The 25,738-nt window shown below is 50.2% G+C and overlaps 1 protein-coding gene and 1 pseudogene across 3 annotated transcripts in view; one reads left to right on the top strand and one right to left on the bottom strand.

Annotated features, from left to right (window-relative positions):
- The first annotated feature begins 3,985 nt into the window (after window positions 1-3,985).
- Window positions 3,986-25,738, top strand: part of LOC105497972 (interleukin 6 receptor) — a 63,373-nt gene continuing 41,620 nt past the window's right edge. For 2 of the 3 annotated variants that reach the window (XM_071084678.1, XM_071084685.1), the window contains exon 1: window positions 3,986-4,722. In XM_071084678.1, the coding sequence (XP_070940779.1) occupies window positions 4,638-4,722 (85 nt within the window). In that variant the 5' untranslated portion in view covers window positions 3,986-4,637. Of the gene's footprint in view, window positions 4,723-16,596; window positions 16,898-25,738 lie in introns of those variants that run through there. The other variant, XM_071084680.1, reaches the window with a different exon arrangement.
- On the bottom strand, window positions 12,460-16,804 carry LOC112429519 (26S proteasome non-ATPase regulatory subunit 8 pseudogene; annotated as a pseudogene).

Raw genomic sequence — 25,738 nt, 5'->3', positions numbered from 1 at the left:
CTTGATGGACTTTTGAATTATTTCTACTTTTTGGCTATTGTAAATAATGCTGCTAAAAATATGGGTGTACAAATATCTGTTCCAGTCCCTGCTTTCAATTTTTTAATGAATATATCCAGAAGTGAAACTGCTAGATTATATGACAATTCTATGTTTAATTTTAATTGCAATGCTGTTTATTTATTTATTTATTTTTTGAGACAGAGTCTCACTCTGTTGCCCAGGCTGGAGTGCAGTGGTGCGATCTCAGCTCACTGTAACCTCCGCCTCCTGGGTTCAAGCAATTCCTGTGCCTCAGCCTCCCAAGTAGCTGGGATTACAGAAATGTGCCACCAAGCCCTGCTAATTTTTGTATTTTTAGTAAAGATGGGTGTCACCATGTTGGTCAGGCTGACCTCGAACTCCTGATCTCATATGATCTGCCCGCCTTGGCCTCCCAAAGTGTTGGGATTACAGGCGTGAGCCATTGTGCCTGGCCTTATTTTTATTTTTTTTTTAAAGACAGGGTCTTGCCCTGTTGCCCAGGCTGGAGTGCCAAAGGTGGAATCATAGGTCACTGCAGCCTTGACCTCCTGGGCTCATGCAGTCCTCCTGCCTCAATCTCCCAAGCAGCTGGGACTACAGGCGTGTGCCACCATGCCCAGCTATAACTGTGATGCTTTTTAGCAGTTATAAAATCATAACATTCTCTAAATATTACAAGAAGGGGATAAACTTTATGACCCCTTTCTGAGAATGGTACTAAAAAAAAAATCCCTTTTCTAGGTGTAAACTCACCTGGTGATGCAACGGGGAGCCACACTGTCATGCTGCCGCAGCCGGGGATGCTGCATTCCTCCACTGTGAAAGTGAGGGTCTCCACGGTCAGGCTGAGGCCCTCAATGGGCCCTGGCTGGAGCCTGACTCTGAGGGATGCCACTGGCCAGACACTGAGTTCCGTTATTAGACCTCTGTCTGCCCACGTAACCTCCTCCCAGGCTGATGAGAAAGCAGGAGGGGAAGGTTTCAGAGAATAAGGAGCACCTTCCTGTAATTATTGATTAACCAGGGGCTGGCTCCAGGGCCAGAGGCCAGGGCGGGATCTGCGGGTCAGTCCAGCCCTACCCCACTGCACTTCTCAGAATAATCGTTGTCCCTAAAGATGGATTCACATGGTGAATAGAGAATAAAGTGCATAGTTTTAAACTCTCACAATTGAGAATGGCCCCAACACATCAGCCCAGACCTGGAGGTTGGGGGCAGGGTGGGAATTTAAAAAGACCACTCTGAGTCAGGGTATCTGGGATCTTGACCAGCTCTGTCACCAACTCCCTGTGCCCTCTTTACCAAACAACTTCTCTTCTTGAGGCCTCGCTTCGTTCTCTGAAAAGTGAAGGAGGAGGAGCAGATGATGACCAAGTCCCTTTTGGTTTCCAAAAAACCTTACGTATTTATTCTGTGGAGTCTCCTATAGACTTCTGCTTTTGGCAAACTTTAAGATGCTTCGTCACTTCAGGTGGAAGGTAAGAGAGGACTTGCTTGCTGGGAGTCAACCTCGGGCTTCCCCCTTTAGGGGAGACGGAGGGTCCCTGCAGGAACACCCGTGATGGACAGGGTGTCCTACACACCAAGTTCTGCTCTCTGCTCTCCCCTCACAGACTACAGAACACCAAGTGCCTGCTGCCATGGTCTGCAGTGTCTTTGGTCCTGGGTGGGCCCACCGAGCCCTTGCTCAGTGAGAGTCCTGGCCCAGGAGCCAGACCTCACCCTAGAGCTGCCAGTTACTGGTAGTGCAGTTTTGAACAAGCCACTTTACCTCTCTTAGCCTCAGTCTACTCATCTGAAAATTAGGGGCAATACCTCCCAGCACTCAGGGTTTAGAATTTCAGAGGAGATTGTGTATATGAAGCAATTTGTAAGCAGCGGTTATCCGAGAGGTATTCTGGCTCAGACAACTAAAGTCTTCGCTGTTCCTTCTGTTGTCTAGGTGAGGGCAAGTCAGGCTGAATTGTGCAGGTATGTTTTCTTCTCTTTCTTTTTTTCTTTTCTTTTCTTTTTTTTTTTTTTGAGATGGAGTTTCATTCTTGTTGCCCAGGCTGGAGTGCAGTGGTGCCATCTCGGCTCACCGCAACGTCTGCCTCCTGGGTTCAAGTGATTCTCCTGTCTCAGCTTCCTGAGTAGCTGGGACAACAGGTGTGCGCCACCACGCCCGGCTAATTTTTGTATTTTTAGTAGAGATGGGGTTTTACCATGTGGGTCAGGCTGGTCTCGACTAAAGTGCTGGGATTACAGGTGTGAAACACTGCGCCTGGCCTGGCCAGGACTACATTTTTTCATGTGAACCACACCACTAAAAATTTGTATGTTGCTGCTCTTATCTTGCAAATCAGGAAATAGGGGCTCAGAGAGGTTAAGTAACTTGCTTAAGTCATACAGCCAGCAAGTGGTAAAGCCGGGATGGGAACTCGATTTGCGTGACTACAGAGCACACAGGCTCCCCATCAGTAGATTAGAGAGGGGGAGGTCTGCTTTGGTGCAGAGACAGGTGGGATCTATGATGCCTATTCTTGGTTTCAACATTCTTTTAAACTCTCCTATCTGAGCCTAGGACTTTCTGCAGCCTTCCTGTTTTAGGCTGGCAGCTTGCAGTCCCTCTCTGGTTATTTTCAGGTCTGTGTGTGCCACAGAGAGGAAGGGGGCAACCACAGTGGGAACCGCTTTCCAGCCCTGCTGCAACCCCTTTTGAACTAGCAGGCGAGAGGGCTGGTGGCCTCCAGCGTGCTCTTCTGTTCCTGTCTGCGGACATGGCTGAAGCAAACAAACCCACCCACAGCAGCCCCCATTGTGCGGTAGATCAGTGCGTGTGCTTGGTTCGGCCTGGCACTGCTGATGGGGCGGTTCCTACAGAAAGACCCAGATGCACGGACTCTGAGGACTGTTTCAGAAGCTCTGTCCCTCCATGCCTGGCCCTGTCCACTTGGGAGTTCCATTAGGCCATGCCTCTTCCAGCTGTCCCAGGATCTTTGATCTGGGTTAGGATGGGCCTGAAACCCAAAGCAGAAAAACACATTCTAATGAGCAGTTGCTGGTCTAGAAGCTTCTCAGCCTAAACTTTATTTCAGCATTTTTCTTTCCCTCTGAATTCAGCCATGAGGCCATCCTATCAGCTTTAGGCTCTGTGGGATCCTTGAGAGAGTTCCCCTCCAAGGGACGGACAGATGGTTCCCTTCAGGGTCCTTGTGGTTGCTCAAAAGCCAAGCACTAGTTTCTTTCTTTTTTTCTTTCCTTCCTTTCCTTCCTTCCCCTCCCTCCTGCCTTCCTTCCTTCTTTTTGTTTTCTTTTTCTTTTCTTTTTTTTTTTCTCAGACAGGGTCTCACTGTCATCCAGGCTGGAGTAGCGGCCCCCAATCACAGCTCACTGTAGCCTGGGTCTCTGGGACTCAAGCAATTCTCCCACCTCAGCTTCCCTAGTAGATGGGACTACAGGCGTGCACCACCACACCCAGCTAATTTTTAAATTTTTTATAGAAATGGGGGGTCTCACTTTGTTACCCAGGCTGGTCTGGAATTCCTGGACCGAAGCAATCCACCCACCTGGGTCTCCCAAAGTGTTGGGGTTACAGGTGTGAGCCACTGCCCCTGGTGTTAGTTTCTGTCTGTCAAGTCAGGAGGGCAGCCATGCACGTTCTGATGTCTACGGAGCACCTGTGGCCCAGACCGTGTGTCGGGTGTTTAGGTGCCATCCACAGAACCTTCCTAATAACCCTGGGCAGCATAGGCTTCCTTATCTCTAACAGATGAGGAAATGGAGACTCAGATTCTGAACCGAAGTCACAGACACAGTAGATGGTGGGTCTAAATGGGGACCCAGGTCTATCTGACTGCAAAGTCCAAACCGTTTCCTTGCCTCTGCTCCAGCCTGCGAGGAGCAGCTGGGCAGAGAGACTGTGCCTTTAGGTGGTGAGTCTTCCGATGCCCAAGCCTCACCCCAGACCGATGAAATCAGAATCTCTGGAGCCCCGACCGAGACATTGGTGGGTTTTGGGGCTCCCGGCTGATTCCAGTGGGCAACCAGGCTACCAAGCACTGCTTTATCATAAGGGTAAGAGTCACATCGCCTCCTCGAGGGCTCTCCAGGTGTGCCTTTCACAGCGTAATCCTGTTCACGAAACCAAAAATCAAAACAAGTGCCCTTTTCTCATCAACAGAACCGGGAGGAAGGGCTCTGACCGGGCTGGCGGTCCCCTGTTCTCCCCGCTCAGGTGCGGCGCTGTGGCAGGAAGCCACCCCCTCGGTCGGCCGGTGCGCGGGGCTGTTGCGCCATCCGCTCCAGCTTTCGTAACCGCACCCTGGGACGGCCCAGAGACGCTCCAGCGCGAGTTCCTCAAATGTTTTCCTGTGTTGCCAGGACCGTCCGCCGCTCTGAGTCATGTGCGAGTGGGAAGTCTCACTGACACTGAGACCGGCCAGAGGGAGCGGAGCCGAGCGCGGCGCGGGGCTGAGGGACTCGCAGTGTATATAGAGCGCCGGGCTCCTGCGAATGGGGGCTGCCCCCGGAGACTGAGCCAGCCTGCCCGCCCACCGCCCCGCCCCTGCCGCCCGGTTCCCACCAGCCTGTCCGCCTCTGCGGGACCATGGAGCGGTAGCCGAGGAGGAAGCATGCTGGCCGTCGGCTGCGCGCTGCTGGCTGCCCTGCTGGCCGCGCCGGGGGCGGCGCTGGCCCCGGGGGGCTGCCCTGCGCAGGGTAAGGGCTTCGGGCGCACCTGGAGGGCTGGGGCAGCTGGCGGCTGGGGGAAACCGCCGTGGCCACCGCAGTCTGGGGGAGGTTGGAGGGAGGAAAGGAGGTGCGACGGCTCCCCTTTTCTGTGGCTGCCTTGAGGCCCGGCGGGCACCTAGCTGTGTGGTCGCGGGCAGTGGCTCTTGCGCCCCCTGCTGCGCTTGCTCCCTTGGCCCGGAGCTCTCCCCGGAATGCCCTGTGAAGCTGTGCGGGAAGCTCCCTGAGGTCAGTGTATAGGACTGTGTCCTTGCAAACCTGACTCTCCTTCCCAGTGCCCCCATGAGCCTTTACACAACCGCGAGCCGGGTTACTCTAAGGGGAGACGGCCGGAGAGGGCGCGCCCCAGCGGGGTGATGAACCCGCCTGGGAAGTCCTTTGTACCAGCAGGGCCCCTCTTCTCCCTCTGCATTGGGGGTCCACCTCGCCTTGTCCTCCCCCGACCCCCGCGGGTGCATGTGTGGATGACAGTGCCCTGACTATGAAGGGACTGACATCATGGGCGCTGAGTCACGGATCTTCCCGCTGCACGGAGTCAGTTCGGCAGCCACCAACTCTGGGAAGCCAAGTGCCCCAGTCCTGGGAATTGAGTCGGGAGGCTGGCAAGGGAATGAGACCTCCTGGGGCTGGCACGTGCTGGACTCCCCTCCGGACAAGAGAAGGAGCTGTAAGGGAGAGGGCAGAGGCACTTGTTGCTCCTGTTGACAGTAATCTGCCCCTGGCAATCCAGGCTTTTCCTGGACTCTGGCCGCATGCCCAGCTGTGTGTCTAGTCTCTTCTGGAAGAGCTGGGCAACTGGCTCTCCAGAGGTTTATTTTAGGGTCCAAGTGCTTCTTTGAGGACACAGCAGAAAACTAAGGGGCAACTGACAGGCTTCTGGAACAGCTGACGAGGCTGGGGAGGCTGAAGGCTAAGACTTTCAACCACTAGATCACACTGCGTTCCAGTCCTAGGTGAACACTGATCTCTCCCTTTGGGAAGGTGACTTTCTGCAGCTAGAGGCTGAGCTGGAGTGTCTGAGGCTCTCTTTGCTATTTGGATGGTTGTGGTCCTTATGATTGGAAGAAAAAAGGAAGGAATTCCTTTTTCAATACACATTTATAACTCCTGCCACTAACAGCCACTGTTGATTGAGGCACCCATTCAATGTTTTCTAATCCTCCTCTGTATCTACATATAACTGTTTGAAAGAGGAGACTGAGGTTCAGGGAGGTTGGGAAGGCAGGTTGTCAGGCCCCGGTGGTGGAGGCCGACCCCTCCCGTGGCTCTGTGCTCCAGTGTGGTAGATGTCTAAGACTCTCAAATATAGAACTAGATCAGCAGGCAGAGCTGGGGGCACTGGGGCAAGCTGAGAGTCACTTTTGTCTGGCTGAGTGCTGGGGCAGAAAAGGCTGAGGGAGGGAAGTGGAGGCCCAGGCTTGCCCATGGTGGTGTTAGAGGGATGCAAGACAGGTTTCAGGCCTTGGATGGCCTCAGGAGCAAGCAGGGCTCCCTTGGCTGCCTCCGTTGCTGTCACGCCAGCCCAGGGCTCCTGGCCCAGGGAGGTTATTGTTACTGCTGTAGTTGCCACCACCTGTTGCTCCTGAGTGGATGCTAGGCCCTTCCAGGGCAGCCAGTTGCAGTCAGTTTTCTGTTTCCCTGGTGCTCAGGAAGGATAGGAGAGGTCTCATGACCTGGACAGCCCATGAAAGGCAGAACTGAGAGATTGGGGAGGAAGTGAAAGTCCTCCCAGCTCAGAAGGAAAACGCAGAAAAGTAGAAATACCCAGCTCCTCTCCCACACCCACACAGACTCAGCCCACAAACTGGAGAGTAAAAATAAAGAAATCGTACAGGAAGCATGGAGCAAATGACTGTGAGATGTTTCGCTTTAGAGAAGTGAGGAGCAGAGGGGGAACAGAGGCTGGAGTTGGCTGAGAGGGGAAATCCGCACCTGCGGGGCTCTTACAGCCCAGAGATTTGTTTTCCTGGGGATCAGCTACCGCCCACACACCCTGTAGCTGCCAGGACTTCTCAGGTGTACTCGTTGTCTAAGGGCCTGGACTAGCTGGGACTTAGGCTTCTGCCAGTTCCAACACTCTGGTGCTGGAAGGCTGGACTTGGGTGACTCAAGTTCCCTCTTGCTACTGCAATGCAAGAAAATACACAAAAGAAGTATGTATACCTTTAAGTATCTCAAAGACTTATCTCAGCTTCTGAATTTCCTTCTAGGGCAACCTCTTCCTGCCCCCAATACCCACATACATGCCTAGCCTCACCCTAAATCAGTATTTCTCAAAAGCTTAGTTCTGAGCCTAGCACCAGACTTAGTGTGTGTGTTGGGTGGGAGGGCTTGGTAAACATCATGATTTTTGAACCCTAACCCAGATTTATTAAATAAGAACACCTGGGAGTGAGGCCTGGGGCATGTCATTTTAAACAAACTGCCCGTCGTGATTCTTAGGGACTGTCAGTTTTGAGGACGGCTTCCTAAATGGTGTCGTTGAGGAGCTGAATGAAGGCCCTCCCCCCTCGGGCTCTCTGTTGCCAGAAATCTCTCCTTGCTTTGGCTTGCTGCTTGTTTATTCATCGCAGCAAACATTTCTTGAGTCCGTGTAAAGCCTGTGAGGCCTGTGTAGGATCAGCTCTGCAGACTCCACCCTAAAAGGAGCCTGAAAATGGACATGGGTAAATCCTGAGAAGGACTGAGAAGCCCCAGACTCTGACCGGGCCACTCGGTACCAACTACCCGTGAACAGATTGTCTGGCTTGGGGTGGGGGGTGGTTAGAGAGAGGAAGTTCCTTTGACTGAGGACCAAGATCCCAAGGCAGCAGGCACACTGATCCTGACCATGAGCCTCATCTCCAGCCCTTAGCAGCCGGCGTAAACAAATATTCCCCTCCCTGGGTATTCGTAGATTACACAAAGTAACCTAGGCGCTCACTGCTGAAAATATACACGCCCTTCCCCCCTCTCCTGAATCCCCGTCCCACCAGGCCTGGAAGCCACAGACCCAGCAAGCAACCTCGTTTCCAGTCACTGAATCTAGTCTGGATTGAAGCTGTGCTCTGTAATACGGTAGCCACTAGCCACGTGTACCTATTTAAATTTAAATTATGCCAGTGCAGTGACTCACGCCTGTAATCCCAGCAATTTGGGAGGCTGAGGCAGGAGGATCTCTTGAGCTCAGGAGTTGGAGACCGACCTGGGCAACAGGGTGAGATGCTGTCTCTACAAAAAGATTTTAAAAAATTAGCTGGGCACAGTGACAGGAGCCTGTAGTCCCTGCTACTCTGAAGGCTGAGGTGGGAGAATCACTGGAGTCCAGTCTGCACGGAGCCATGTTTGCACTACCAAACGCCAGTCTGGGCGACAGGAGACCCTGTCTCCAAAAAAAAGTAAATTAATTTAAATGAAATCAAATAAAAAACTTAGTTTCTTAGTTGCACTAGTCACATTTAAAGTGCTCAACAGTCACCTGTTGCTAGTGGCTACTGTACTGAACAGTGCAGATACCGATCTCTTCCATCATTGCAGAAACGCCTACCGGCCAGTGCTGGGCTAGAGTGTTAGTCAGTTTCTTCCAGAGGTTTTCTGCTCTCTTTTTCCTTTATCCCCCTCTACCTGCTGCTCTCCTCCACCTGAACACAGCTCATTTTGTGTAGGTAATGGCTAAGGCCTGCAAGCCAGACACATCTCTGCCCTGCCCTGCCAAGTAAAAATTGTAAGACCTTGGGCAAGTGATTTGACTTCTCTGAGAGCCAGTGTTCTAGAAAATAGAAATAATTGTATTACCTCGAAGAGTGGTTATGAAGATGAGATGAGCTAAGTAAGGTATTAAATAGAGTGTTTACAGAAGTCGCTAGCACACAGCAAGTGCTTAAATAAGTGTGGGTAATCATTCATTCACTCCAAAAATATATTTTGAGCTCCTACTCTGTTCCAGGCACGATTCTAAGAGCTGGAGATACACTGTGAATAAAAGAGACAAAAATTCCAGGCTTAGTTGAGTTTCCTTCTAGTGTGGGAGACTATTAACGGGACGTAAATTAAATATGTGGTATGCTAGCGACTAGTGCTAAGGAGAAAAACTAAAGTCGAGAGGGAGACAGGCCCCGTGTGTGTTTGTGGCAGGGTGGGGTGGCAAGGTGCCTTAGATGGGAGGCCAGGGAAGGCCTTGCTGAGAACATAATATTTGAGTGAAGATCTGAAGGAAATATACAAATCTTTAGATTCTCTATATGTCCGTCTTGGGCAGGAAAATTCTTGCCTCCTCTTTAACAATGTGTACCACCTGAGGATGTGTTATGTTCTGGAGCAGAGGGCTCTGTGGATGCCCCTGCCCTGGAGAGGTATCTCTGGGGTAACAAGTCCTCGGCCCTTTAGCCCCTTGAAGTCTAGCAGAGGGAAGTGCTAAATGCCAGGTCATTAACTGCAAGTCTGCAGGTGGGATCCTTGAGGGCTGGAGTAGCAAGGGGAAGGTGGCAAAGAAAAGCCTTTTTTATTTTTTGAATACAGGATGTTACTCCTGTAGACCTCTCACCTCAGCTTCCTGAGTAGCTGAGACTACAGGTGTGCACCACCACGTCTGGCTAATTTTTTGTATTTCTTGTAGAGACAGGGTTTTGCCATGTTGCAGACTGGTCTGGAACACCTAGGCTCAAGCAGTTCACCCTCCTTGGCCTCCCAAAGTGCTGGGATTACAGGCGTGAGCCTTTGTGTCCAGCTGGGAGGTTTTTTTTTGTGTAGTTAATCTTTGTTCTTTACCCTCTCCTCTTGCCTGGGATCTGAAGAGGTCAAAAGTCCCTGGCTAAGGCAGAGGCTTTTCTGCCACTGAGTTCAGACTTGACGTTAGCTGGACCTCAGCAGCCTCCCTGACTCCTGCTCATCCCTTGCCAGCTCTGTCGGGTAGTTTGTACCCTTAGGAGTGTGCCCCTGAGGCCCTGCATCCAGCCTATTCTCCCCAGCACCTGTTCTCTGAATCAGTTCCCACTCCACTTCCCAACTGCTTTCCCGAAAAGCATCCTTTGGTCTTCCCTCTCTATATGACGGTTACAATAACTGTTAACATTTATGGTGTGTCAACTGTGTGCAAGTAGCCGCGCTAGGCCCTTGGCATCTGCGATCTCATGTAATCTTCAAAATAGCCTCAGGTGAGAGGAGTGCTGGCCCCATTGCATAGATGGTGGGCTGCAGGACAAGATGAGAGGCCAGTTTTGCACATATGGAAACTGAAATGTCTTTTGTTTTTGTTTTCGTTTTTGTATTGAGACAGAGTCTCTGTTTCCCAGGCTGGAGTGCAGTGATCTTGGCTCACTGCAACCTCTGCCTCCTGGGTTCAAGCGATTCTTCTGCCTCAGCCTCCAGAGTAGCTGGTGTTACAGGTGCACACCACCACAACTGGCTAATTTTTGTATTTTTAGTAGAGAAGGGGTTTCACCAGGTTGCCAGGCTGGTCTGGAACTCCTGACCTCAAGTGATCTGCCTGCCTTGGCCTCCCAAAGTGCTATAGGATTGCAGGCGTGAACCACCGCGCCTGGCCGAAATGGAAGTGTCTGCTAGACAATCAAGAGAGGATACTGAGAAGGAGTTGGATATGGGAGTCAGAAATTTGGGGATGAAGACTGAGCTTGAGATGTAAATGTGGGAGTCACGTGCTGGCAGATATTATTTCAAGCCCTGAGAGTGGCTGAGGTCCCCCACATCTATTCATAGGACTTTTGGTCAGGGGAATGTTTTACAATCCACATCACTATAAATGAATTTCCTCTGTCTCTGAGAGAGGCAGCTGAGGTAGCAGAGAGAAAACAGCTTTCGGGACAGGCAATCCAGGCCTGTCTCCTCATTAACTGCTTCACCAGCCAGGGGACCTTTGGGCAAGTCACTACAAGCTTTAAAGTATAAAATACTTTTTGAGGCCGGGTGTGGTGTATCATGACTGTCATGCCAGTGCTTTAGGAGGCCAAGGCAGGAGGATCACTTGAGCCCAGGAATTCGAGGCTGCAGTGAACCATGACAGCAACACTGCACTCCAGCCTGTCTCAAAAAGAAAAAAAGAAAAAGAAGAGTATAAAATACTGTAACAGACAAAAATGCATGCTTGATAAATGTTATTGATCCTAAGAGTCATTTTTTTTTTTTTCCTTGAGACGGAGTCTTGCTCTGTCGCCCAGGCTTGAGTACAGTGGCGTGATCTTGGCTTACTGCAACTTCCGCCTCCCAGGTTCAAGCAATTCTCCTGCCTCAGCCTCCCAAGTAGCTGGGATTACAGGCATGCGCCACCAAGCCCAGCTAATTTTTGTATTTTTAGTAAAAATGGTGTTTCACCATGTTGGCCAGGCTGGTCTCAAACTCCTGACCTTGTGATCCGCCCACCTTGGCCTCCCAAAGTGCTGGGATTACAGTTGTTCCCTTTTTGCTCTTACACACCCTGCTGTGGGGAATAACTTTGCATATGCCTCTTGTTGTGTGAGTGCAAGTACTCCTGCAGGATATATTCCCCGAAGGGGAATTGATGGGCAAAGGCCATGAGATTTGTCATTTTGAGAGAATAGAAGTTGCACCAATTTATACTTCCAGCAGCATTGTGAGAATACCTGTGTCCCTACGCCCTTGCCAAAAGTGTGCTATTAACCTGGTATCTATACAGACAATGGCTTCTGTGTGGAATTAATTTGCATTTATCTTATCTGAAAAAGATTGTATGGGTTTTTTAATGTATAACTGACATTTGCATAATCTGCTATGACCTGCCTGTTCATATTCAATGCTAATTTTATTTTGATTGGGTCATTGATCTTATTGTTTACAGGGGCTCTTAACATATTAACATGTCATACAGGAGTTGCATATTTTTCCAATTTGTCTTTGACTTTTTTTTTGGTGATGGGGGTGGTTTTTGCCATGAAATTTCTCTCTCTCTCTCTCAGGGTCTCACTGTGTCACCCAGGCTGGAGTGCAGTGGCATGCTCATGGCTCACTGCAGCCTCAATTTCCTGGGACTCAAGCGATCCTCCTGCCTCAGCCTTCCGAGTAGCTGGGACTACAGGCGCACACCACCACATTTGACTAGTCTTTGTATTTTTTGTAGAGACGGGATTTTGCCATGTTGCTCAGACTGGTCTCAAACTCTGGGTTCAAGCAATCCTTCCTCCTTGGCCTCCCAAAGTGCTGGGATTACAGGTGTGAGCCACTGTGCCTGGCTGCAGACTTTTTTTTCCAACTGTAATTGAATTTACCAGTCTTTTTTATAGCTTCTGGGTTTTGTGTCATACTTAATAACATCCTTCCCATTCCAATATTTTATTTTACTTATTTTTTTTTTTTTTTTTTTTGAGACGGAGTCTGGCTCTGTCGCCCAGGCTGGAGTGCAGTGGCCAGATCTCCGCTCACTGCAAGCTCCGCCTCCCGGGTTCGCGCAATTCTCCTGCCTCAGCCTCCCGAGCAGCTGGGACTACAGGCGCCCGCCACCTCGCCCGGCTTATTTTTTTTTTGTATTTTTAGTAGAGACGGGGTTTCACTGTGTTAGCCAGGATGGTCTCGATCTCCTGACCTCGTGATCCGCCCGTCTCGGCCTCCCAAAGTGCTGGGATTACAGGCTTGAGCCACCGTGCCCGGCCTATTTTACTTATTTTTTTAGAGAAGGTCAATCCACCTTTATTGGAGGAAACCTTGCACTGTAACTGTTTTAAATAATGTGTGCCCTGCCCCACCCCGTGCCTGGTGGGCTCAGATGATCATCTTCAGCTGCCGGGCAGGTGACCCGTTTGGCCAGTTCTGTGGAGGGAATGGTAATGTCTTCTGACTCCTGCTGCTGGCTGGCAAAACTATATTACTTGTTGGGACCCAGGACCCACCCTCACTTCTTGGTGTAGTCGGTCGTCTTTTTGGGTGTGTTGAAGAAAAGGATCTGGTGGCCTCGGTGAAAGGGATTTTCTCATAGGCTTTCTCAATGCACCCGGCGAGCTCATCCGTGATAGTGTTAAGCAGGATGTCGATGAAGAAGGTGTAGCTCTCGGCGGGGATGTTACCCTTGGCCAGGAACACTTTGTTGTAGCTGCCCTCCATCAGGTATTGCTCCAGTGGCACAGGGTGTTTGATGTAGACATTGGTCTGGATGTCCTTGGCAGGCAGCCGCTCCAACTCCATGTGGAACTCAGCCACCTGCTTCTGGGACAGCAGGAAGAGGAGGCTGAGGCCCAAGAGCTGGTGCATGTAGGCTGACTCGGGAAGCTGTTCCTTGTAATCAAAGTAGCACCATTTGGGCTGGGCCATGTGGCGCTTGAAGGAGGGGATGTCCTTGCCTAGGATGCTCCACTGGCCCCGATCTCCAGTATGTCACGGGCTAGAATGAGCTGCTGTTTGGTCAGCTTGGTCCCTGTGGTTGGCAAGAATTTGAGCTCCAGAAGAACTAGCTTGAGGCGGCTCAGCCCTTCCCTGCACTTGCTAAGGTTGAGGCTTTTATGGTTCCACTCACCCTTGAGTTGCTTGTACTTGCCGTCTGCAGCCTGCAGGACAGGGCCCTAGGTCGCCTTGGGCCTGGAGCTCACGGCACCGGCTGCACCGTTCACCTCCCCTCATTCCAATATTTTAAAAGATTCTCCTTTTCTGGTATTGTTAAGAGTTTCAAAAGTTTAAATATTTGATCCATTTTTGAACTTATTAATATTATGGATGAGGTATAAAGTCTGACTCCAGCTTTTTCTTTCCAATTGTCACCTGACATCCCTTTACAGTTTATTGAATCCATGTTTCCCCCACCGATTTTCAAAGTTACATTTTAAAACTACCAAATTCCTGTATACTTAGGTTTATACTGCCTCTTGGCATAGTGAGTAGTTAAAAGCACAAAGTCTGAGGCCCAGTTGTCTGGACTTGAATCCGGGTCACCCCTGATTAGCTATATAACCTCAGTCTCTTCTTCTGTCAAATTGACTATTGAGAAGATCAAGATAGTTAATCCATGCAGCATACTTAGAAACTGCCTGTATGTGTAGCAGGCACTTAGACTAAGTTATTATTTTTTTTAATGGGGTAAAATACACATAATATAAAATGTATCAGCCAGGTGCAGTGGCTCACGCCTGTAATCCCAGCACTTTGGGAGGCTGAGGCAGGCGGATCTTTTGAGGTCAGGAGTTTGAAACCAGCATGGCCAACATGGTGAAACCCCATCTCTACTAAAAATACAAAAATTAGCCAGGCATGGTGGCAGGCACCTGTAATCCCAGCTACTCGGGAGGCTGAGGCATGAACATCACTTGAACCCGGGAGGCAGAGGTTGCAGTGAGCTGGGATCGTGCCACTGCACTCCAGCCTGGGCGACAAGAGTGACACTCTGTCTCAAAAAAAAAAAAAAAAAAAAAAAAAAAAAAAATATATATATATATATATATATATATATATAATAACCACTTTAAAGTATACAGATCAGGGCCGGGCGTGGTGGCTCAAGCCTGTAATCCCAGCACTTTGGGAGGCCAAGACGGGCGGATCACGAGATCAGGAGATCGAGACCATCCTGGCTAACACGGTGAAACCCCGTCTCTACTAAAAAATACAAAAAAACTAGCCGGGCGAGGTGGCGGGCGCCTGTAGTCCCAGCTACTCCGGGAGGCTGAGGCAGGAGAATGGCGTAAACCCGGGAGGCGGAGCTTGCAGTGAGCTGAGATCCGGCCACTGCACTCCAGCCTGGGCGACAGAGCCAGACTCCGTCTCAAAAAAAAAAAAAAAAAAAGTATACAGATCAGTAGTGCAGACTGAACTATTTTTTATTTTTATTAGTTCCGAACTTTCTAGTCTCTTAATTTGGTCTCCCTATCCCCATGTGCCAGTATTGCACTGTTTTAATTATGTAGCTTGCTTTTTTCCTTCTTACTTTTTTAGAGACAGGTCTCACATTTTTAGAGACAGGGTCTCACTGTGTTGCTGAGGCTGGAGTGCAGTGTCTCGATCACAGCTCACTGCAATCTTGAACTCCTGTACTCAAGCAGTCCTCTTCCCTTAGTTTTCTGAGCAGCCAGGACCACAGGTGAGTGACACCATAACTGGTTAATTTTAAAAAAAAAGTTTTTTTTTGTTGTTGTTGTTGAGATGGAGTCTTGCTATGTTGCCTGGGCTGGTCTTGAACTCCTCATCTCAAGAGATCCTCTCGTCTCAGCCTCCCAAAGTGTTGGGATTACAGGCATAAGCCACTACACCTGGCCAAGTAAACTTTAGAGATTACTTAGGGAACATTGACGTATTTATAATGCCGAGTCTTCCTATCTCTTGGTAGGCCTGATGGGGCTTATTTATGAGGGAGGAGGAGCTGGGGCAGGAGAGCCCAACATTCAGGTCTCACTGAGGGGAGATGTGCCCGTGACACTTCCATTCGGAACTGCTTCCTTGACGGTGATGTGGAGTGAGCTGGACCAGTGTGTACATGCATGTGTGTACCCAAGCTCATGGCACATGGGGTGGGGGGTGGGTGGGGATGGCTCAGCAGTGATTGGAATGCAAGAGTGGGGACTTTGGGGCCTGTATGAAAAAGTGCTATGGCAGAGTGACACACCTACAGAAGAGTGTGGTCAGCATAGGTCTCACACTGGGTGAGTTTTCACAAACTGAACACACGCGTGGAACCACCACCCAGAGTAAGAACTGAACAGAAGCATCCTCAGGGGAGCCCTAAAGCCCCCCGTGCACATCCCTCCAACCTCCCCTTACCCCTACCGGCTGCTCCATCCCACCTCCACATGACTTCTTAAATCTTCAGCTTTGCGGCCTCATAGCTAAAGGGATCAGGGAGGGGAAGCTGGGGAGTCTGTAGATATGGAATGCGGGTGCATACATCAGGTCCCTCCCTCTCCCTGCCCTCCAGAAGCACATAAAAAAATCTGACTGAGGGCCAGCCTCCCTGTTACACTCTGAGACTGTGCTCAGAGCTAGAAGACAAGACCTTTTAGGCTGTACTTCTGGGAAGGCAGAGGGCTGCGTGTTAAGCCTGGACCGAGAGTCCCAGAGCCCAGCTCCAGTCCTGGCGACATCGTTCACTGCTGTGTGACTTCTGGGCCCTGGTTCTCCTCATCCACCAAAATGAGTCGGTTGGCCTGAGCTGTCCTTAAGAGCCCTGAATAGCCTTAAAATAGCACTCCTCATCTCAGCACCCCACTCCCTGGCTGTAGCCTCTCACTGTCCCTTTTGGGACCAAAATCCTGTGTGTGTCCATCTGCAGGTACCAATGGCTTTCTTCTCAGGCCCTGCTACGTCCTGCCTTTCATCTCTTTATTTCTCTCTCTGCTCCTGGGGTTAGGTTGTTTGCCCTCCTTAGATATCTTTCTTCTTTTCAGACAGGGTCGCCCAGGATGGAGTGCAGTGGTGCGATCTTGGCTCACTGCAAACTCCATCTCCAGGGTTCAAGTGATTCTCCTACCCCAGCCTCCCGAGTAGCTGGGATTACAGGCACGCACCACCATGCCTAGCTAATTTTTTTTTTTTGTTTTTTGTTTTTGAGACGGAGTTTTACTCTTGTTGCCCAGGCTGGAGTGCAGTGGCATAATCTCAGCTCACAGCAACCTTCTGGTTTCAAGCGATTCTCCTGCCTCAGCCTCCCGAATAGCTGGGATTACAGGCACCTGCCACCACACACGGCTAATTTTTGTATTTTTAGTAGAGACAGGGTTTCACCATGTTGGCCAGGCTGGTCTCAAACTCCTGACCTTGTGATCTACCCACCTCAGTCTCCCAAAGTGCTGGGATTACAGGCGTGAGCCACTGCACCCAGCCTAGTTTTTTTATTTTTTGGTATAGATGGAGTTTCACTGTGTTGGCCAGGCTGGTCTCGAACTCCTGATCTCAGGTGATCCGCCTGCCTCAGCCTCCCAAAGTGCTGGGATTACAGGCGTGAGCTGCAGCACACGGCCTTAGATATCTTTTCCTCTAATTAGTCTATAATCTCTGAGAGTTGACCCAGGCTGGACCTTCTTGGACTGGAGCCAGGTGGTTATCTCTGATGCTGCCAGGGGAGGATTAAATGTTTTATCTCCTGAGTTGGTCACATGCGCACGCGGGTCTCTGAGTCAGCATTGAGCATTACCTGTTTATGGGTCCAAAAGAACCTCCCTCCCAGACCCTCTCTCTAGCAGTATACGGTCCATGGTGTGGATGGGAGGAAGGCAAGGCCAAGGTAAATACTGACTCCGCCAAATACAAGACAAATACAAGCAGGTACAAGAAGTACAAATACATATGTGGGGGAGGGAGCGAAGGCCTGCCAGCCAGAGCTAGTCATCTGAGAAGAGGGGGTTGTGGACAGGTGGGGCTGGGAGCTGAGTCAGAGAAGGCCCCTGGGCCTCTGGTTAGAGCCTGGGAGCCTTGACTTGCTGTAGCCTGCGGCCTTGCCTCTTCCTGGACAGTGGCCGAGGGTGCCCTCTGAAATGTTAAGGAGAAATGAATGGGCCCAGACGATGGGGTGACCTGGGGAGGACGCGAGATTTGGAGTCCAAGGGGAGGCAGTTTTAGGGTCTAACTCATCCTATACACGCTGCGGCTGTGGGGAAGGGAAAGAAAGGCCAAGGGCATGACTCCTGGCTCCTGAGAGTCCCCCGGTATCCCATTAGGTTGGTAGCTGCAGTGATGGCGCTGACCCCCCACTTATGCACACCCCTCAAGCCTCAGCATTCCCTTCCCTGGGCTCTGAAGGGTAGAAAGATCTGAGAAGAGCGGGGAAGAGGAGAGGAAATTGGGAGAGGGGGAGAGAGAGGCTGGTGGGGAGCCCAGAGAAGGGAGCTGGGGGTGGAGTATGGAGAGCTACCTGGGCCAAGGAGGGAGAGGGCTTTGGCCAGGCTCACCTGTGTCCAGCATGGATTCCCTCACGCGTGAGCTGTGTGAATTTGGGCAAGTTCCCTAACTTCTCTGATCTCTTGTCGCCTCAACAATGAAATGGGGACAAGACTTCCTCCCTGGAAGACTTTTAGTGAGGAGTAGTGTGCTCGTAGGGAAAGCCCAGGGCTCAGGGTAAGTGTCGCAACTGCTAATAATTGTTACAGTTATCATCACATCAAAGCCAGGAGCCAGTCTCGGTCCAAAGATGGAGAATGCAAGAACAGGCGACCAAGAGCCCTGGGACTTGTCCTAGCCCTCGTGGGAGCAGATTCTACATTTGTTTCCATTTGGACACAAGGTGCCCACAGGCTTCTCCTGGAGGCTTCTCAGCACCCACCTACTTTTAGATCAAGACCATTATTGCTGGCAGGGGACCTTTGGTTTCTCTGTGGCCCCTTCTGAAATCCTATGCCTTTGCAACCCAAGAAGCTGGGTCAGGCTGGGGGGCCTCCTGTGCTGCCAGCTGGCCTGGGCAGCGGGGACCTACGTCCCTGCTCAGAAACCGGGGTGGTGGGATGGGATTAGCAGGCACGAGCCAAGTCTATGTCCTCGGTGGCAGGCCAGGCAGCTGGTTCACCGCTTACATAAATGGGGCCAGGAAGCTGAACTTGTTTTTGCTGGCAAGAGCCGCGGCAAGCTGCAAGAGAGTTGAGAAATATGTGTCTCCATGTGCGTGTTTTTCTCTGGTTATTGACATTTGCAAGTTTACTTGAAAAGGGGGAAAAAGTAGAAAAACAACAAAGCTGTTTGGGTTCCTTGCACCCAAACTTACATCCCAACTAGGAAGGAACCCCACTTTACCAGAGCTGTGCTGCAGGGTCCCCAGGCCAAGGGGTGTCTGGGCTATGGTGGGGGTCCCAGTACCCCTGGGAGGGAGATTCCTAGGCCACTGGGACAGGGAGGTACGGGCTTGCTTGCTGGGAGTTACTAGGACCTAAACTCTCTTTCCCTTGAGGAACAGGAGGCAAGGGAGGTTGTGGGAATTTTCCCTCCTCTAGAGCTCTCCAGGGAGAAAGAAGCATTTTTCTGAGGGCACTGGGACGATCTGGTCATCATCCTTCTCCCAAAGCCATCAACTACTAAAATAATAAATCCATAGATTAATTATGTGTTTTCAAGCTGAGTATTGTCTGCTTCTTGCCCTCTGAGAGCTAATGATTGGGCGCTATGGGATGCTAGACCACAGGAGTGGGGGCCCGTGGGGGTCCTGCAGGTCACAGTCTGAACCCTCATTTCACAGAGAAGGCCAGTGGGCTCTGCCAGGGGCAGTGACGTGCCCGTGGCTGCCTGTGAGTCATCACAAGACCAGGAATAGAACTCAGGTCGCCTGACAGCACAGAGCTGTTTCCTCTACACCAAGGGGCCTCCTGCTTGTGGAGATGTACTTTATTTTATTTATTTATTTATTTATTTATTTTTGAGAAGGAGTCTTGCCCAGGCTGGAGTGCAGTGGTGCAATCTCGGCTCACTGCAGCCTTTGGCTCACTGCAGCCTCTGCTTCCCGGGTTCAAGCGATTCTCCTGCCTCAGCCTCCTGAGTAGCTGGGATTACAGGCACGCACCACCGTACCTGGCTAATTTTTGTATTTTTAATAGAGATGGGGTTTCACCATATTGGCCAGGCTGGTCTCGAACTCCTGACCTCAAGTGATCCACCCACCTCGGCCTCCCAAAATGCTGAGATTACAGGCGTGAGCCACCGCATCCTGCTGAGATGGACTTTATATTAAAGAACAAATCAAGGCAGACTGTATGTTTGTGTCAGCCCAACCCCACACAATTAATAGTCAGTGATTAAACTGACCAGACCAGACCAGACACCAAGTGCCATTGACTGTTCAGGAGGAGCTTAGGGGTTTGTTTTCGGTAGGCAATACTGCCTCCTTTTGTGATCTTAGTCCCAGGTGAGGTGCTTCCTTGTCCTCTCTGCAGAATCCCATTCCTTCTTAGCCTGGGCTGAAGGTGCTCCCTCCCCGTATGTGACCCTGGCCTTGCCGCAGTCCTTGGGTGCCCCTTCCTCCATCCTGCCTCTGTACTGCTTCATGGTGCACAGGAGCCAAGGAGGGGCAGGGGACAGTCGGTTTTTTCTCAGGGAGATTGGAAGAGAACAGAAACAAGAAGCAATGAAATGCTCCTGTCCTGGAGGCTGGTGGGGCAGTGGAGAGAAGTGGGGAAGCCATTGAGCCTGCACATAATTTTGACAGGCTTGGCTCATGCCTGCCAATCCCATCCCACTGCCTGGGTTTCTGAGCAGGGACATGGGTCCCCGCTGTCCAGGCTAGCTGGCAGCACAGGACAGCCTCCAACCTAACCCAGGCTCTTGGGTTGCAAAGGCATAGCATTTCAGAAGGGGCCACAGAGGAACCGAAGGTGCCCCGGCCTGTGGAGTCAGGCCTGATCTCCTTGAGGGTGCTAACACCCTCCATGTTCCCCTGCAGGTCCTCCTTCCCTCCTTACTGCGTTTCAGATACTCCAGACACCAGCCGTCCCCAGAACTCTCACGGTTTTTTTTTTTTTTTTTTTTTTGAGACACAGTCTTACTCTGTGTCCTAGCTGGAGTGCAGTGGCACAATCACAGCTCACTTCAGCCTTGACCTCCCAGGCTCAAGTGATCCTTCTGCCGCAACCTCCCAGATAGCTGGGACCACAGACATGTGTCACCATGCCCAGCTAATTTTAGAGTTTTTTGGTAGAGATGGAGTTTTGCCATGTTACCCAGGCTGGTCTCAACCTCCTGGGTGCAAATGATCCTCCCATCTCAGCCTCCCAAAGTGTTGGGATGACAAGTGTGAGCCACGGTGCCTGGTGACTCTCAATTCTTTTATTATTATTATTATTATTATTACTATTTTGGAGATGGAGTTTTGCTTTTGTGGCCCAGGCTGGAGTGCAATGTCACGATCTCAGCTCACTGCAATCTCCGCCTCCTGGGCTCAAGCAATTCTCCTTCCTCAGCCTCCCGAGTAGCTGGGATTACAGGCGTGTGCCATCACACCCGTCTAATTTTGTATTTTTCATATGGGGTTTCTCCATGTTGGTCAGGCTGGTCTGGAACTCCCGACCTCAGGTGATCTGCCCACCTTGGCCTTGCACAGTGCTGGGATTACGCCCGGTGACTCTCAGTTCTTAATGCCTTGCATATGCTGTTCTCTCTTTATGGAATATAACTCCCTGTGGCTCGACTTATCAAACCCCCATCCATTTATCAAGGCCTTGATCGATCAAATCTCTCTTCCCCCTTTAGAATAATTGATCCCTCTTCTTAGTTCCCTCAGTATGTTGGAGACATTTATATCAGGTTGGCCTGTATTATAGATAGTTTTAAGTTCTAGGGCTTTGTGGGGTTTAAAGAAGATTACGATATAGAAAAGACGGGAAGGAGTGCCAGTGCATCGTAGATACTCAGTAACTTCAATATGGAGTTTTATTTCCTGGATTAGGAACTTCTGAACTTGCACATCATGGGTGCACAAAAATTATTGAATTCTTAAAGAAGGGACAGGCATAGGCTTGTAATCCTGGCTCTAAATGCTAGCAATTGCTCACGGACAAATGCTCTGTTGATTGTGTGCTCTTTGCTAAATTTCAGAGTGTGCACCAGCCACGCCTTCGCCCCCGCCTGCCCGCCGTCTCCTTGGGCCTGCTATGCAAGGCCTGTGTGTCAGGCCAGCGGGGAGCATGAAAACGACTGGGCATATCTCCCAGGAGCAGGAAGGACTGCTCTCAGGAGCCCCTCCTCACCTGGTTCCCCATCGTGTGTCTTCCTTTTGGCCCTTCTCTTTGGTGGGGCCTATTTAGGGAGGGCCCCAGCAGATTCCCAGGGAACAGAAAAACAGGGACAGATGGGAGGAATCAAGGCTGAGCCCAGGGATGGTGTCTTGTGTCCGCTAGGGAATCAGGCCTACAGGGGAAGGCTGGGCTATGGGTGCAGAATTCAGTGACAGTGACAGTGAGAGAACTCAGCAGTGCAAGGGCAAAGTGGCACTGTCTGGCCTGAAGGTGCTCAGAAGCTGCTTGTATTGAAAAACCCACCCTCATCCCCCGATATCCCTCAGTGCCCACTGTGCTCTGCCGTACCCTCTCCCTCCTTCCTAGAAATCCTAACTCAGACTGACCCAGGCCATCTAGCCTGTTTAATTATATATATATATATATATTCATTATAAGAGCAATATAGGCAACTTATAGAAAATTCAAACACTACAGAAAGACGCAGGGAAGAGAAAGAAATCACTTCCAGCACCATCATTTGGAGAGGAGGGCAGAGGTAGCAAGAGGACACTTGTGTGAATGTTACTTGTTCTGAGAGTCACACTTGAGGCCTCCCCACTGCCACCCGGCTGTCATGGGTACTGAGTCAGAGATTTGGGTCAGGAGGCAGAGGGCTGAGTGGGTTTGAGGGGAGGGGTGGTGCTGCCCACTCTGACTTTAGCAAGTATATTTTCTTATGGTCTTTATGAGTATTTCTTTGATCATTCTGCATACAGTGCTTTTAAAAGCGTAGTTAACACAGTGTTGTTCGCAGGTTCTAGAGGAAATATATTGTGAAGGAGGGCTGTGACAGGCAGTACTTGCCAATGGGTGGTTTATAATTAATCATTCCCTATTTTAAAAAATAGTGACTCAGTTTTAAAGATTCAGAAAACCATTACTCAAGTTCCTTGGCAGAGGAAGTGGCCATTATGCTGCTCCCTGCAGCTCTGCTTTTGTGGAAGAGGAAAAAAAAAAAAAGTATTTTTATTTGGTATTTCTCTGAGCTGCTCAGATACTTTGGCCATTGTTAGTGAGTGCAGGAGCAGAACAGCCCCTGCTATTGTTCAGGCTGGCCGCTGAACATGGCAAGAGCTTCCCGCTGAACTGGGGTAGGGGAAATGACCAGAAAGACGTATTTACTGGATTTGGCAAAGGCAGAAGCAGAAAAGAGAGCTTCCTCTGGCTCCAGAAGTCTATTTCCTTGCCTCAGCGGGCTCTTCTGCCCTCCAGCCTGGGCCTGCCCATCGCACAACACGAGAGGGCACCACTTAGACCCCCTCTCCGCAAACCGTGCTCCTGGGAGTTTTTGGTGCCGAGACCCTCCCTGTAGGTACCCCTAACGTGCCCTATATTCAACAAACATGCATTAAGCACCTACTGAGTTCTCTGATGAGTGATGACCAGGAGCTTCCAGTGTTGTCACCATGGTTGGGGAAGGGACCTTTTTATAGTTGAGGACTGTGCCGTGTGAAAAGTGCCAGTGATTGGATGAGCCGTGGTGGTCCTTGACCCCTGCCTTCAACCTTCATGCATCCTGCACTTGTGTCTGTTGCATGCTGGTGCTCCTAGACTGCCCTGTGAATTCTGATTTCTGCTAATCAGCTGAGGAAGGGATATTGCAAGCATTGCACTGGGAGCAGTTCTCTTTGGGCACTGTTTCCATCTTTGTTCCTGCAAGTTTGTCATTTGTGCAGGAACTTGAAGTCCGTGTTAGGCTTTATCTTGACAGCTGCTTTATCAAGTGGAAAATGGAAAAGTGGAAATATTGGTGCATTGATTAGAAGTGTCGTTGCATCTTCCATACGTAACCACATTCAGGCACTGATGGACTTCAAGATGTGGACTGGATGTGGTAAACTGCTGCCTCCATCAGGTGCCCACTGGAGTTCAACGCACTGGACCATGTGTTCAGTTGTGAAGGAAAAGGGCACATATCACACACACGCCAACACCAGCAGTTTCACTCTTAGGGAAGTTCCTGGGCAAGTGCACTGAGTCATGAGAAAGTTAATAGCCGCCCTCTTTGATGTGGCAAAACACTGGGAATGACCCCAAACCTCCCTCAGTGAGAGAATGATAGGGTCACACAACAGAATACTACATAGCAGTGAAACTGAATTAACTATATATGTCAGTGAATCAGAGAAACATATCAATGAGGCTGGGCCAGGTGGTCATGCCTGTAATCCCAACATTTTGGAGGCCCAGGTGGGAGGATTGCTTGAGGCCAGGAGTTTGAGACTAGCCTGGGCAATATAGTGAAACTTCATGTCTCAAAAAAAAAAAAAAAAAAAAAAAGAAAAGAAAATAGCCAGGCATGGTAGCATGTACCTGTAGTCCCAGCTACTTGGGAAACTGAGGTGGGAGGATCAGTTGAGCCCAGGAATTTGAAGTTGCAGTGAACTGTAATTATGCCACTGTACTTCAGCCTGAGTGACAGAGTGAGACCCTGTTCCAAGAAAAAGAAAAAAAAAAAAAAAAGAGCAGCTGGGCACGATGCCTCATGCCTGTAATCCCAGCACTTTGGGAGGCTAAGGCGGGAGGATGGCTTGAGGCCAGGAGTTAAAGACCAGCCTGGGCAATATATCGAGAACTTGTCTCTAGTAAAAATTAAAAAATTAGCCGGGCATGGTGGTATGCACCTATAGTCCCAGTTACTCAGAGGGCTAAGGTGGGAGGATTGCTTGAGCCCAGGAGTTTGAGGTTGCAAAAAGCTATGATTGTGCCACTGCACTCTAGCCTGGGCAGCAGACTGAGACTCTGTATCTCACACACACACACACACACACACACAAAGGAAGTTCGAGAAAAGCACCAGCTGGGCGTGGTGGCTCATGCCTGTAATCCCAGCACTTTGGGAGGCAGAGGCGGGTAGATCACCTGAGATCAGGAGTTCAAGACCAGCCTGACCAATATGGTGAAACCCCATCTCTACTAAAAATAAAAAAAATAATAAAAAAAAAAATTCGCCAGATGTGGTGGTGTGTGCCTGTAGTCCCAACTACTTGGGAGTCTGAGACAGGAGAATTGCTTGAACATGGGAAGTTGAGGATGTAGTGAGCCGAGATCGCGCCACTGCGCTCCAGCCTAGGTGACAGAGTGAGACTGTCCCTTCCCCCGCAAAAAAAAAAAAAATAAAAGAGAAAAGCACATCACAGCAGAAGACTATATTCAAACCATTTATATGAAGCTCAAAAATGAAGCAAAGTTAAGAAAAATTTAGGGATCCAGGGGTAGTGAACCTATTTTTAAAAGTTAGGTTGGTGGGCTCTCCTGGGTGTTTTATGCTTCCTAAATTAACTTTTATGTATGTAGCTTTTACATACATTACATATATGAATTTGCATGGATTATGTAATATATTAAAAAATGATGTTTGCAATGCTAAAAATATATTGTTGAAAATTCTATGTGAAAGCTATATTGTAGTTGGGGCTTTTTATAACCCTTTCAAGCCCTCTGGGCAGTAGCAGTCCCCTCCTTATTGCCCTCAGTGGACTTCACCTTCTAGGGACTCAGATTTTTTTTTTTTTTTGAAACAGAGTCTCACTCTGTCACCCAGGCTGGAGAGCAGTGGCACAATCTCGACTCACTGCAACCTCCGCTTCCCAGGTTCAAGCGATTCTCCTGCCTCAGCCTCTTGAGTAGCTAGGATTACAGGCATGCACCACCATGGCCAGCTAATTTTTGTGTTTTTAGTAGAGATGGTGTTTCACCACGTTTGCCAGGCTGGTCTCGAACTCCTGACCTCAGGTGATCCACCCGCCTCAGCCTCCCAAAGTGCTGGGATTACAGGTGCGAGGCCCAGCTGGGACTCAGATTTTGCTGAGGACCAGGAGAGTACTGTATACTGTGTCCCGGCCTTGCAGCAGTGAATGCATCTCCCATCTCTCAAGGGCAGGTCTCTGGGATGCCTGATTGTGTCTTCCTCGCCAGTGCCTGGCTGCTACAGCCTCCTTGAATGTTTATCAAACATAGGACTTGCTCACTGTGGGAGAAAGTAAGGCCACAGGGGTCTTAGGAACCTGCCCAAACTCCCCTGGCTGCATGGTGACAATTCAACCACCTTTCTTACCCAAGGTCCAGGGCTCTGTTGGTGACCAGAGAAAACCTTAGATGACCGGCTGCCATGATGGCCTTGTATCTGTCCCTTTTCTGTCAGCCTCTGGGTAGAGGGTGCCACGGAGGAGGACTCTGGCTCCAGGTGTGAAAGTGAGAGGGAAGTGTGAAGGGTATCTGTATAGCTAGGCAGGGCCCAATGCCAGGCAGAGCTATCTCTGCCCCTTTGATGTCTATGTCTCTCTCCCTGGACTGTGGCCAGTAGCTAGTGTGGGCTCCAACCTCACCAGCTTTGGGGGTGTTATCTGCCTGGGAGTCACTGATCCTTACTC

This window comes from Macaca nemestrina, chromosome 1 (genome assembly GCF_043159975.1).
Source record: "Macaca nemestrina isolate mMacNem1 chromosome 1, mMacNem.hap1, whole genome shotgun sequence".
Taxonomy (NCBI): domain Eukaryota; kingdom Metazoa; phylum Chordata; class Mammalia; order Primates; family Cercopithecidae; genus Macaca; species Macaca nemestrina.
The sequence above is the reverse complement of the archived record's forward strand: the minus strand, read 5'-3'. Positions and strand labels throughout refer to the sequence as shown.